Source organism: Thalassophryne amazonica, chromosome 10 (assembly GCF_902500255.1).
Source record: "Thalassophryne amazonica chromosome 10, fThaAma1.1, whole genome shotgun sequence".
In the NCBI taxonomy this organism is placed as follows: Eukaryota; Metazoa; Chordata; class Actinopteri; order Batrachoidiformes; family Batrachoididae; genus Thalassophryne; species Thalassophryne amazonica.
In genome coordinates, this window is record NC_047112.1 from 93,951,671 (window position 1) to 93,966,765 (window position 15,095).

Here is a 15,095-nt window from a genome sequence, read left to right on the forward strand (position 1 = left end):
AAAGGAGATTTTTTTAATGAAAGACGTGCGGGCGGATTGCAGCGTCGGCTCGCAGCCGCCGCAACGCTCCGCCACAGGAAAAACACCTCCGTTGGAACCCTTAAGGACAAGTTGGAACATGTCCAGCTGTTAAACAATTTCTCATATACTCACTCCACTGAAAGCCATCAAAAGCCGCCTGGATTTTACAAATGGTTATCAACACGGAGGTATTTTTCCTTTGCCACCGCGCCGGCTGCGACCCGTCCGCACGTCTTTCATTAAAAAAATCTCGCGCCAGTCTCTCAGCAACTTCTCAGACAAAGGAATTCCGACGAGGGGCTGGACGACTCCTCCCACAAGGAGTGCTCACAGGTGAATGACGTCACCGACAGGCGTGGAAAAACTCACGCATGCGCACGAGGATTCAAGCATGTCTGACGTAAAAACATATGAATGAAATCCATATAGTTTTTGAAAAAAATAAAAAGGACCTATACTTTATTGACAGCCCTCGTATATATGTATATGTATATATATATATATATGTATATATGTGTATGTATGTATATATGTATATATGTGTATGTATGTATATATGTGTGTGTGTATGTGTATGTATATGTATGTATATATATATATATAATATGGGCTAGTGGACCAGAAGATCTATGAACGACTCTGGGAGAGAGTTGACAGAGACTGGAAGTTTAGCTTGGTTGGTACCATATATTTTTCTTTTAAATGCAAAGTCAACAAACAAGAACACAAACAGAACATACAACAAACACTTAAATTTGAATGGCCATTCACAAGCATGCACGACAGAAATAATTAAATTCTCGACGGATCTGTAACTGTAATTCAGAAATGGTGGATAACAACAACAACGAAATCCATAGAGAGAGATAAAGTCCCAACAGAATAAATTTTCCCATCCACTCCAAGTTCATCAAACCCACTCTGGGGTTGTAGTGAGCAGGGGAAAAAAAATATCCGGAGGAGTTCAGTGCAAACATCTGTAGGGCAAATGATGTGAGGTGGAGCAGTGGGCTCAATGCTCATAGAGTGTGTGGAACGAATTTGTGGGCTGCAAGGAGCCCCCTACCGGACTGGCAGGAGTGGCTCTATCTTCACACTTGAAAAGTGCAGTCTTTAGGCTCATGGCCTGCTCCTTCTTTGGCTCACCATCAAAAATCGTGGCCTGCTTAAAACAGGACCCATGTCTTAGTCAAACGTTCTCCAAATTAGTCAAAATCAAATAATACTAGTATTTCTAATGTTCAAGTCTATTCGGTGTACACACAATCAGCAAAATAGCATCATAAATATATTCAGTTACAATGCAAATATGACTCATAATTTATCAAATACATTTTAAGATCCAATAAATATTAGTTACATAAAGTAGCTTAAATGCAGTGAAACCTTTCCTAATAATCAAAAATCAATTTAATTCAACGACAAAAATTACATTCAAAGTCAAATATAAAGTTCTTTGTGCCTAAAATAAAATAACCCCATGAGATGACTACTACTACTATTATTATTACTATTATTATAAATAACGCAAGATTACCAAATGGAATGGAAAATGTAGACAGAGAGAGGGAGAGATATAAATAAAGGCAGAGGAGAAATAGACAGGATTTGGAACCTGGGTTACACCATGCCTTAGAAGAGTACTTCGCATGGGTTCAAAGGCAGATGACCTTGACCTACTTTTAAAAAATGACCAATAGTTGCATTTGTTCGAAGGCTACTGACTTTTTATGGTCACTGTTGGCCACATCCTCTGAATAAATATATAATGTCAATCTTCAATTTTTCCACTGTGTATCCCAGTTTACATCAAACACATGAAGGTTCAACCAAATACCTGTCCCACACATACATATTACTGCACTTTACAGGGAAAATAGTACTGTGCGTGGGGCATTTCGTGACAAATGTCTCTAGTTACTTTTACTTTTCATACTCTGTGTGCTTCCTACCCTGTGTGCTGCTATACAATGCTGCTGGAACCTCAATTTCCCTGAGGAAGTCTTCCCAAGGGATTAATAAAGTTCTATCTAATCTAATCTAATGTAATCAATTTTCCAAAAGCTGTATGAATATGATGTCGAGTATGAATGAGGCCGGCTGGCTGTGCGGATCGTGTCTTCTCCTCGTTGTCACGCTCACTGTAGAAATACGTATATTCAGTCACGTTAACATTTTCAGTCCACGCTCATTAAAAAGCAATTCTCAGAGTCAGAGCTGCTTACTGAAAGACATTTTTAAACTTCAAATTATACACTTCTTTTTTGTTCCGCTGCAGCATGTCAGGCAGGGAAATTCAAAGTGAAGAAGACCTTTTTTTTTTTTACAAGTCTGCAATTTCAGGGCCTTTTTTGTGGACACGAGTCATGTCAGAATAATCCCCATTTGACTTTAACTGTCTGCCTGTTTACTCACAGTAACATCAGAAACACTCTTCTACAAGAGTCACAGGCAAACATGCCAACTCCACATTTCAGGATTCAACATTCCTTATTCAGACATGTGTTAATCAGAATCAGAATCTCTTTTATTCCCCAAATATCCACCGGAATAAAAGGAATTTGACTTTGAGCTGCATTTTCTCTGTACGGCATGTAACTAATAGTTACTTTGCTGAGTACTATATCTTAAAAACAACCAAGTTAGATTATGAGTTACTTTATTAATTACCTTCAGCAGCTGCCGACAATTTGTCCGCAGCTGCTAATGAAGTAACTGTATAAAGTAACTGTAAAATATAACTGTATAAACTAACTAATGAAGTAACTTTTGTTGTGTTTCATTAAATGTTCACGTTATGATTCCACTGGTACACCGCATCATTATGAGTAATGCTGCTGCTACATTTTTCCAACTATGGCCTTACTTGACCATCTCCAAAATGTTTGCAGATATGGGTCAAAATTTGTGCACATTTTATCACGTCATTTGTTCTTATCAAATACAACGTTTGTGTTAAAGTTGTCATGCGCCTCTTTTAGGTTCTGTTTTGTGCGTGCACATTGAAGTTTTACAATATGATGCAGCCTGATTTGATTATACCTTCAGACCCGTTTTCCCGAGCAGCAAACTGACAGGATCTAAGCAGGAGCCGTGTGACATCTCAGGTGGGCTGGCGTTAACCTCTCGCAGGTCTTCATGACCAGATGAGGTCAGGGCCTCGGCTCTGCAGTCGTCAGAGCTGTGATTTTGGGTGTTTTGTGAGGGTGGGTGTCAGCATATGCTTTCAGGTAAGATGGAGATGCGTATCGTCTGGACCTGGAGCGTCACTGGCCTTTTGTTTTTGTTTTGTTTTTTAAGTTATGCAGAATCCTCACAGATCCTGAGTGTCGCAGGGAGGATGGTGAGACTGAAGTGTGAATGAATGAATGGGCGGGGCGTGTTGACTCTGGCCTACCAAAGTTGCTGTAGAACATATTGACAGGTTGACTACTGCGATGATCTTTTCTAGCTGGTAGTTTAAGTTGAATTTAAACTCTGACATGAGTAAATGGTAAAATGAAAACATGAACTCTGTACGTGAATGTCATATCTGTACAAACAGCCTGAGAACACACCGATTAAAGAGACCAGTTTTAGAGTCGACGTCTTGTTAGTGCTGCATTTCTCTGCATGTTTAAAGAATAAAGGTGACAGACGACATGTTTCATCACTTTATGTTATAAAAGACTCACTGCAGACAGAGAGAGAACACGCAGGTGTTGTCTTACAGCCACCGAGTTGGCTCTTCCACCTCTCCTCCTCCCTGCTGCTTAGAAATCCTTCTAGCTGTAAAACACAGGAGGGAACTCGTTTGACCACATTTCTCTGCCCCTTATCTCAGATACTCATCCTTGATCCTGATTGAATGCTGAAATTGAATCTTTGTTCATCCTGATTGCTGAACTTTGATCCTGATACCCTTGGTACTGAATGCTGAACATTGATCCTAATGGACATTCTTTGATAATGATTACTGAACTTTGATCCTGATTGATGTTCATTGATCAGGACTGAAAAGAATAAAATCCTGATTCAGGCCCTTTATCCAAATTACTGAACCTTGATCCTGATTATTGAACACTGACCATGATGTTTCTGTGTAGGCTCTCAGTTGTCCAGGTGGTTTCCATAGTAGAGAAGCTTGAATCTTCGACTGGACTGGGTTGCTTGACACGAGGACGTTTCGCTTCAAATCGCAGAAGCTTCCTCAGCTAAAATTCTTGCTCTGGTGGTCTGACTTCTGTCTTGACTCTTGTAGAGAAGAATAATCAAGAAGTCACAAAACGTCATCAGCAGAGTCGTCAAGGGAGCCATCAGGAGAGGGACAGCTGCCCTGTCATTAGAAGGGTGCTAACTAGAGCACAATAGGTGCTAATTAGAGCTATTGTTTAGTCACTAGCCTATAGCAGTCTGCCTCTCGGTAGGAGTGGTCTGGTTAGGTTTAAAATGCCAGCTTTTGTGACTTCTTGATTATTCTTCTCTACAAGAGTCAAGACAGAAGTCAGACCACCAGAGCAAGAATTTTAGCTGAGGAAGCTTCTGCGATTTGAAGCGAAACGTCCTCGCATCAAGCAACCCAGTCCAGTCGAAGATTCATGCTTCTCTACTACTGACCATGATTGATGTTCTTTGATCAGGATTAAAAAAAGATCCTGATTGCTTAACTTTGATTCTGATGGTTGAACACTGACCCTGATTGATGTTCTTTGACCGGGATTAAAAAGGATGAAATCTTTATTCAGGCCTTTTATCCCGATTGCTAAACTTTGATCCTGATTATTGAACACTGACCGGGACTAATGTTCTTTGATCTGGATTAAAAAGCATAAAATCCTGATTCAGGCCTTTTATCCCGATTACTCAACTTTGATCCTGATTGAACACTTACCCTGACTGATGTTCTTTGATCAGGATTAAAATGGATAAAATCCTGATTCAGGAATTTTAATCCAATCATCAGATTACACTGTCATCTTGTGATAAACCAGTTTCACTTTAAGTGTCACAGGGGCTTCTGGGTAAATTCAGGGATTACAAACACAAAAAGAATGCACAAAAATGAATGAATAAAAAATAAAACCCCAAACACTGTCACCATCTTTCAAAGCATTAAAACACAATATTAGAAGTCACAGCTTATCTAGGTATTATTTAGACCATCATTTATGAGCTAAAAGATGCTGCTTTTTCACACGCTTTGAACCCTGCGGCTTAAACACCCAAAATACGTCCATTAATGCATTGATTGGCAGAGTAAAAGACACGTAATAAATATAAATTCTTACCTGTTAGTTTCAGTGGGATTCATTAAATTCTGAAGAAAATATTCCACATAAAGTGTCCTGATTATCCAAAACAGTGTGTAAATGGTGAAGAAAAGTCCCTCACAGCTGCGCCATGAGGTCTCCTGTCTCCCACCGAGTCTTGGCGATTAAATTATCCCATACCACAAAGAAATAAAATAATGTTAAAATTAGTCCGAGCAGACGGTAACAGTGTAACATCCAAACTGAACCTGAACTGCATACACTACCCACAATGCTCCCTGTGTCGACCGGCCAATCACATCTTGCGCTTAATGATGACGTCATCAACAAGCGACGGCCAATCTGCCATAAACCCATGGAAATAGAGACCTGGAATGGACGTCACGTGACTAGCGGCATGCCGCACGGCGGCCATTACTAAGGGTGGAGAGAGCGCCCTGAGCCTGTTAAGGCACCTGTTAAACAGAAGCAAAATGAGGGGAAAAAAGGGCAGCCAGTGCTTCACCATCAACTGCACCAACTACAAAAACAAATTCTAGAATACTAAAATGAACTGTACAAGAGCCTTAATGTAATTATGTAAAACAAATATCTATTTTAAAGTCGTTATGAAACAATTTAATATCGATATACTGAGACTATAACTCAACACCATAAGTTCTTTTCATTAAGCTGCGTTCACATGCATACAAATAAGAAAACCAAAATTTTTAAATATATTTATGTCTATATACTTGCAGTTGTTTAATATGATATGTACATGGTGGTCACAGGCGGCATTTAAATTTTAACAGTCTGGTTGGGGGTGATGGAGGAGGTACTTGTTACCCTGACAGAGTCAAAAGTCTTAAATTCTGAATGGCTTTATATCTACTTGTAATAATGTTAGTAAAAATCATATATATGTTGTTGTCATTAAAAGACTAGCAGTAATATTACAGTGGATGGAAAAAGCAGCAAGGTAAATGACCACAATGGCAAGGCATACTTCAGATTTATATTTTAATAAGGATTTTTTTATCAGAGCTTTTAATCTGCATGAATACAACTTACAAGGCTTCATTTATAAAAATCCATCAAGAATTATGACAGGAAAAAAAACATCACAGTAAATGAACAGAATGGCATATTTTTCCCCAAATTTCCACACTTTACATAAAACATTTTTTTTCTACCCACACATGCATAGGTTCATTGGAAAGAGCTTACAAAGGGCTTTAAAACAAGCCTACACTTATTAAAATCCGTTAAGAAATAGCAACGCTAGTGCAAAAAAAGCGGTCAGTTTATTATTGATGATCTGCACATTTCCACCCTTAGTAATGGCGCCTTCCTGTCCTGAGCAACGCTAATAGATTGAGGCGCGCACATCAATTCCAGGTCTATATTTCCATGCATAAACCACTGATCTACACCTGACAGGGACTAAAATGTTTGATTTTAGGGTTTACAAACATTTTTGACTGTTATACTTTGCTCACCTTACCAGCAAAAAAAACATGTTAGAAGTGAAATTTATCAGAACTAAATTTATCAGAATAATTGGTCTGATGATGGTTTTAAAACTTATCTGAAAAGCTAATCCATTAATAAAAGCATTAGCTTCAATAATTATCAGTTATCCGATTAGCTGAACAGTGCCCACCACTGATTAAAAAGGATAAATAGATAAAGGATGATTCAGGCCTTTTACCCTAACTTTGATCCTAATCACTGATATCTGAACCCAATCGCTGAACTTTGAGCCTGATGACTAAACTTTGATATTGATGACCTGTGATCCTGATTTCTGTTCTGATACAGATCTGTAGTACATTTCAATGTGTTTTTCCTTTACCTGTGTTCTACGTTTCTCCCAAATTTGACTGAAAATGGTGAATGTGTTTTTATAAAATCCTACTGAAAAAAATCAAGCAAATCAACACAGAAAGATAACCTCGTTGACACATATAAAATTAGACATACAACTGCCTCACTGTCTCTTTTTGTTTGTCTTAGACTTTATCACACTCTGTGGAGAAAACCCACACATACACACACATTCATCACAGCACATTTGCAGGTGGGCAGAGTGGAGCAGCTGCTTGGTTTCTCTGGTAGATGTTGAGAAAAGGGAAAAAAGTCTCACTTCATTCCATGACAAAGTGTACAGGCTCCTCCAAACGCGCGCACACGCACACACACACACACACATTTTGCTGTTTTAATATTTCACACATTCATCTTTTCTAACATCAATGAACACTGGCTGCACAAACTGTCCACCACACATTTTTAAATGCCAGCTGTCTTCTGTCCCCTGCAGGTGAGCGGTTTGCCCACTCCTGACCTCATTTGGCAGTTGAATGGCCAAACCATCCGCCCTGACTCCGCCCACAAGATGATGGTGAGAGAAAACGGGGTGCACTCATTGGTGATCGAGCCCGTGACAAGCCGTGACGCCGGCATCTACACCTGCATTGCCAACAACCGGGCCGGGCAGAACTCCTTCAACCTGGAACTGATTGTTGCTGGTAAATATGCACGTGGCATCTGCTCACCGCGGATACATTAAGCTGCGATGTCAGTCACACTGAACACTTTCTCTACAGCCAAAGAGATGCACAAAGCCCCTTCGTTTGTGGAGAAGCTGCAGAACACCAGCGTGTCAGAGGGTCATCCTGTGCGAATGGAGTGTCGTGTCACCGGTGTGCCACACCCACAAATCTTCTGGAAAAGAGAGAACGAGTCATTCACTCACAACACAGACAGAATCAGGTACTTGGAGCCTGGGGAGGTGATGGTCTAGTGGTTAAAGCGGGCTTGAGACCAGAGGATCCTCGGTTCAAATCCCAGCCTGACTGGAAAATCACTAAAGACCCTTGGGCAAGGTCCTTAATCCCCTAGTTGCTCCCGGTGTGTAGTGGGCGCCTTGCATGGCAGCAGCCTGACATTGGGGTGAATGTGAGGCAGTGATGTGTAAAGCGCTTTGAGCGTGTGATGCTGATGGAAAAATGCTACACAGTCTAAAAAAGTACTTATCCCATTGAGCTTTTACAGGGTTTACAATATAAAGTCTAAATGAAACAAATTCAGGCTTCTTCATGCAATAATTTAAAAAAAAAGGGGGGGGGGGGAGTGAGAAAACATAATAATAATATAATGCAATAATGAGTTAGCAGAAGTTAGCATTCACACTAATGTCTGCAAAATGTCTTGTAAATTACTCCAGAGGTGTTATTGGGTTAAACAGTGTTTTCAGTTTTAGATGTGTTTATTTCTCACTAGTTTTTACATATTATTTGAGAAACATGTATATGAACACAAAAACTGAAATGATTTTGGGGAGACCAGCCACTGACGTCACGGTCAGTGGCTGGTCTCTCTCTCTCTCTCTCTCTCTATCTATATATATAGATATATCTATATATCTATATATATATATATATATCTATATATATATATATCTATATATATATATATATATATATATATATATCTATATATATATATATATATATATATATATAGATAGATATAGATAGATATAGATAGATAGATAGATAGATAGATATATAAAACTTTGTTTATGTCATTATGGGGTGTTGTGAGTAGAAGTTTGAGGCAAAAATTAATTTTGGAATAAGGCTGTAACACAACAAAATGTGGACAAATTGAAGTGCTGTGAATACTTTCCAGATGCTCCATATAAGATGTAAACACATAAAACCTCAAAGTGGTGACTAATGTTTTGGATGCTTGCTTCAGCCCATGTTCATACCAGCAGGATCACACCGACCATAAAGGAGGACTCAATCCCTGCCTCTAAAGGTATTTCTCTTTCCCAGCATGCACCAGGATAACTGTGGCTACTTGTGCATGATCATCCAGCCAGCCCTGAAGGAGGACGCTGGCTGGTACACCGTGTCAGCCAAGAATGATGCCGGGATTGTTTCCAGCACCGCGCGCCTGGACGTGCACAGTAAGTTGCCCGTGCACACGTGGCACACTGAATGAAGTCATTTTGTTTAAACCCGCTCTGGTCTATCCTCAGCTCTGTGGCAGCAGCCAAACCACCCCAAACCCAAGAAGGTGCGTCCCTCCACCAGCCGCTACGCTGCACTGACAGAGCGAGGGCTGGATGTGAAGGCGGCTTTCTTCCCCGAGTCCAGCCCCCTGCCACCCGGTGCCCTGGTGGAAAGTGACGAGCTGTAGGGAAGACAGGAGGGCGCTGCACGGACATCACTCCAAAACTGTCTCCTTCGCCTCAGCGCCATCTTTTGTTGAGACATGACAGTGCAGAGGGGGACGATCCATCTGTGTCCACCTTTGGGACTCCGTTATTAAACTGCAGACACAGAAGGCTAGGGGGCGGAGCCAGCCGCTGACTCACATGTTTCTATAGCACCACACCATCTGTCATATCACACAAAGCTTTTTGTCAACTGGACATGGAAATGTTGAATGAGACTTCAGACACTCGCTCACCTTTCATGCGTTCTTCACTGTGTTGTAAAGTGTTGCAGAGTTAAAAGCACCTCTCACGTCTGGAAACCTGATTCTGCGTACCATTGGCAAATGTGAGAACAGATGGTTTTGGACTCAAACTAAGAAAGAAAAAAAAATCAATCTTTTATGATGTCGGTCATTTGGACTCATGCAACACAATACTGAGTATTTACCATAATGATTATTTTATTGATCACCACACAGTCTGTGTTCTCAGGACGTAGATTGGCATCCTACCAGACTTTAGACAAGGCCGGGCCTTAAATACAGCATTTATTGTTTTTTTTTTGTTATTTGTTTTGTCAAATAAATTAGGGTTTTTTTGTTTGTTTGTTTGTTATGGAGCTGAACAGAAAGTTGACAGATGAGTCAGTTTACTGTGGGGTCAGTAGAAAGTCAGGAAGGTGGGATCAAACAGAGGAATGTACAGATTTCCGTGGTAGGGCTGTTGTCGTCAAAAACTGCTTTGTTTCGAACAGACAAGAATTTTTATGTAGAAGGCTGAGTCTGAGAGAGAATGTGGTGAGGGTCATTTTGGTGATTCGATTTCTTCAGTGGTTTATTTTAGCTGTTTTCTCAGTGGCTGCTGTGGAACTTTTCAATTAATTTGTCACATCACCTTTTATTTTTGTATGAGAGGGGGGAAATAATAAAAAAAAAATATAGCAAACAATGTAAATTACAGCAGTGGTCATTCTTTTACAGACTTTCAACAGTAAAACAAACCTTTCTTTATTCAGATCTATAAATGTATTTACTGCCTTAAATCACCTTTGGGCTTAAAATGACTTGTTGCATGTTATACGTGACACTTGTACTGTGCCAAACAACTTTTTAGCAGGATGCAAAACTTTTCCACTATCCTGGGGTCACACACACTCTTAAACTGGTGAAACTTCAAAATAAGGTATATTTATAAGTGCTATTTTGTCTCCTCTGTAATACTTTTTAAAATGGACATCTTTTTGTAGTTTGCATCAATTGACAGTTAATGTGTTTGCACATTTCTGTGCCAATGAATGCCTGTATATGGACTGTTCTGATATTATTTTAGGTTAATAAAGGTATTGAAAATAAAACTCTCTGGTTATGTTTGAGTTCATTTTATACACTGGCAGGATAAAGCAAAAGGCCAAAAACCAAATTGTCAATCATCATGGGAATAATTTTTGCTTAAAGTGCTAATCTATATATTAACAACCAAGTGGCCTTTGTGAGTGTGCATGTGAATGCCTTTGAACATGGAGAAACTGGGGAGAGCAGACATTTAATGTTTGGTATGCTTATGTATTTTGGGTCGAGGATGAATGCTGCACAATGGAAAGTTGATAGGACTAATGATTAAATAACTCATGCATGTTGAACATAACTTAATACCAGTGGTGGGCACAGTTCCGCTAATCCGCTAACCGCCAGTTATTGAAGCTAAGGTTTTCGTTAGATTAACTTTTCAGATAGTGCATTACTTTAAAACTAAAACATATAGCTTATATTTTCACTTTGTAAAACAACAGATGTGACATTGATTTCAATAACTTGTCCAGAATTAGTTTGTTTAAATTTTTAACCATAACTCAAAACAGTCTGCCTGTGTACGACTTGTGTGATATGCTGGCGAGTCTGTATGGTATGAAGAGAATTTTTTTTCCTCCCTCCTGCTTTCTTTCTTCTTTCTTTCTTTCTGTCTGTCTGTCTGGTAGTCAAGACAAATTTCCAGGAAGGGACAATAAAGTGTATCGTATCATATCCTTGACCCAAAATATATAAACATACCAAATGGAAAATGTCAGCTCTACCCAGTTTGTCAGTAAATGACGTTATACACGCACACTGGTACACAGGCCACTTCGCTTTGAATATATTGTGGTGAGCTGCGCAGAAGAATATAAGCCAAGCCAGAGCTTTTTGGCTTTTCTGCATTTCTGCAAATTTGTCTTGGACTCCAAGAGCTGCACAAATAAAGCTGCCATGGCATGATGCATGTTGCACATAACTTAATACCAGTGGTGGGTACAGTTCCACTAATCCGCTAACTGCCAGTTATGGAAGCTAACATTTTCGTTAGCGGATTAGCTTTTCAGATAACTTTGAAAACCATCAGCGGGTCAATTAGCTTCCAATAAATTTAGTTCCGACAATTTTTAGACCGCTAACATGTTTTTGCGGGCATAGTGAATAAAGCTTACCAGTTAAAAATATTTGTGAAGTGTGAAATCAAAGATTTTAGTGCCTTCCTGTTACATGTTTTGTAGCAGACAGACAGCTATAAGTGGTACAGCTCTGTCCTCTGCAAACAGAGGAGAACTGACTACCAGACAGACAGATAAACAGAAATAAAGATAGCAGGAGGGAAGTGAAAAAAGATCATTTCTCTTCACACCATACAGACTTGCCGGCATATCACACAAGACATGCACAGACAGACAGTTTTGAGTTATGGTTAAAATTTTAAACAGACTCATTCCAGACAAGTGATTGAAATTAATGGCATGTCTGTTTTTTTACAAAGTCGAAATATCAGCTATATGTTTTAGTTTTAAAGTAATGCACTAATTTTGAAGGTTTTAGCAATTAGACACAAATGCTGCCATGCATTATGGGTAAATTAGTTTTCTGACAAGTGGTTGATTGGTCGGTAACACACAACTTACTGAAACATGGTGGGTTTAACAAATAAATCCGTATTTATAAATATGTAATTTTTTTCATTTGTAAAAAGCAATTTGAAAACTGAAAATTCGGTTTAAGTGGATTCAGCACTTTTAGCGAATGTGTGGCACAACTGTATTCAGCAATTGTGCCACACATTCCCTAAAAGTGATGAAGTAGTTAAACAGAATTTTTAGTTTTCAAATTGCTTTTTCTTTTACAAATGAAAAAAATGACATATTTACAAATACAGATGTTTTTCTGTCTGCAGAGGACACTACACGTTTCAGTAACTGTGTGTTATACCGACCAGCCAACCATGATGTCAGGAAACTAATTACCCATAATGCAATGTGGCACGTGTGTCTAAATGCTAAAACCTTCAAAATTAGTGCATTAATTTAAAACTAAAACATATAGCTGATATTTTTACTTTGTAAAACAACAGACATGATGTTAGTTTCAATAACTTGTCTGGAATTAGGTTGTTTAAAATTATAACCATAAGTCAAAACTGTCTGCCTTTACAAGACTCCAGTGAAATAACCAGCAGATCTGTATGGTGTGAAGAGATTTTTTTCTCTCTCAATCCTTTCTCTACGGTCACCAGGTCTCTTTTGAATGAAAGAAGGCCGATCTGAGACAGAAGTGCTGACTCGTTGTTGTGCCAGTAGCTGCCATGTACTGATGTCAATACTGAAAGTCATCAGTTTCGCTTTTATTTGTAACTTTCGCTAAATTTTTTAGGGATTTATTGGTTTAGCTTTATAAAAGTTACTTTTCCGTTAGCGGATTAACGGTTATCGAAGCTAACTTTTTGGTTAACTGTGCCCACCACTGCTTAATACACACACCAATATTGCACACACCCCTTTTGCACAGCAATCTCACACACATGGTTCATGCATATTGCACATATCCCTAATACACATATCCATATTGAACACACCCCTACTGCACAGCCATCTCACACAAATGGTTAAAAGGAAAATGCTGACAATATAATAAATGACAATGAATAAATAACACTGAATAACAATGACACCATGATATTAATGCACAAAGGAACCATTATTTAAAACTGTAACTGACGTGGACACAAATGAGTTTTTAAAGTGATTCAGTCTACATTGAGGGACTCCATATCGCCTACCAGACGGTAGGAGTTCATACTCGGGGTAGAGGATGTGGGATGTGGGAAGGATCCGACAAAGCTCGCTGTGCTTGTCTGAGAACAGACTGTTCATACATGGACTGCAGGGAAGAGTTTTCAGTCCTCCCTACAAGTTTCATGGCAGTCTTCACCAAATGAGCAAGCTTAGATTTTAACTGGACAGAGAGATTACTGTACTAGGCTGACATCCCATACCGGATAATGCTTTCCAAAACAGCCTGATAAAACAGAAACAAGATATACTGATCAACCACAAACACCCCGAGTCTGTGCAGAAAATAAAGCCTCTGCTGTAAACAGGAGCATAAATGTTTGAAATGTGTTTCACAGGATGAACGCTGCCAAAATGGAACGCTGATAGGACTAATATTTTTGGAGAAACTATGGATATTAGCTAACAACACTGAACAATAGATGTTGATAATTACATTCTGGACTCACATGTCATTCCAGAAGGGGGTGGTAAATCATCTATATATTAAAAGGGAAGTGACATCTGTGTATGTATGCATGTGTGTTATTTTGTTTAGTGAGCTCAATGTAAGTACAGAAAGAAAGTAAAACCACTTATTTCCATTGTGGTCCATTTAAAAATCCATCCATCCATCCATCCATCCATCCATTTTCTTCCGCTTTATCCAGAGTCGGGTCGCGGGGGCAGCAGCTCAAGCAAAGCCGCCCAGACCTCCCGATCCACAAACACCTCCCCCAGCTCCTCCGGGGGAAACCCAAGGCATTCACAAGCCAGCCAAGAGATGTAGTCCCTCCAGCGTGTCCTGGGACTTTCCCGGGGCCTCCTCCCAATGGGACATGCCCGGAACACCTCTCCAGCAAGGCGTCCAGGGGGCATCCGGAAAAGATGCCCGAGCCACCTCAACTGACTCCTTTCGATGTGAAGGAGCAGCGGCTCGACACCGAGCTCCTCCCGAGTGACCGAGCTCCTCACACTATCTCTAAGGGAGCGCCCAGCCACCCTGCGGAAGAAACTCATCTCGGCCGCTTGTACTCACAATCTCGTTCTTTCGGTCATGAGCCAAATCTCATGACCATAGGTGAGGATCGGAACGTAGATCGATCGGTAAATTGAGAGCTTTGCCCCCCTACTCAGCTCTCTCTTCACCACGACGGTCCGATAGAGCGACCGCATCACTGCAGATGCTGCACCGATCCGTCTATCGATCTCACGCTCCATCCGTCCCTCACTCGTGAACAAGACCCCGAGATACTTAAACTCCTCCACTTGAGGCAAGGACACTCCGCCGACCTGAAGAGGGCAAAGCACCTTTTTCTGGTGGAGAACCATGGCCTCGGATTTGGAGGTGCTGATTTTCATCCCGGACGCTTCACACTCGGCAGCAAACCGCCCCACTGGACCAGCTCTACATGCGAACCAAGCTCCTGCTGCGGTCGTACAGGGACCAGATAGTGTGCCGCAATCAGGACAAAAACCACAATGCTCCTCCTGAATCCGAGGTTCGACCATCGGTCGAATTCTCCTCTCCAGTACTCTGGAA

The 15,095-nt window shown here is 40.2% G+C and overlaps 1 protein-coding gene across 5 annotated transcripts in view; it reads left to right on the forward strand.

Moving 5' to 3' along the window:
* palld (palladin, cytoskeletal associated protein) overlaps positions 1–10,837 on the forward strand; it is a 310,327-nt gene extending 299,490 nt beyond the window's left edge. For 4 of the 5 annotated variants that reach the window (XM_034180537.1, XM_034180539.1, XM_034180540.1 and 1 more), the window contains 4 exons: positions 7,576–7,783; positions 7,862–8,027; positions 9,098–9,231; positions 9,304–10,837. In XM_034180537.1, coding sequence (XP_034036428.1) covers positions 7,576–7,783; positions 7,862–8,027; positions 9,098–9,231; positions 9,304–9,464 — 669 coding nt within the window. In that variant the 3' untranslated portion in view covers positions 9,465–10,837. The remainder of the gene's footprint in view (positions 1–7,575; positions 7,784–7,861; positions 8,028–9,097; positions 9,232–9,303) is intronic. The other variant, XM_034180538.1, reaches the window with a different exon arrangement.
* Positions 10,838–15,095: the final 4,258 nt, after the last annotated feature.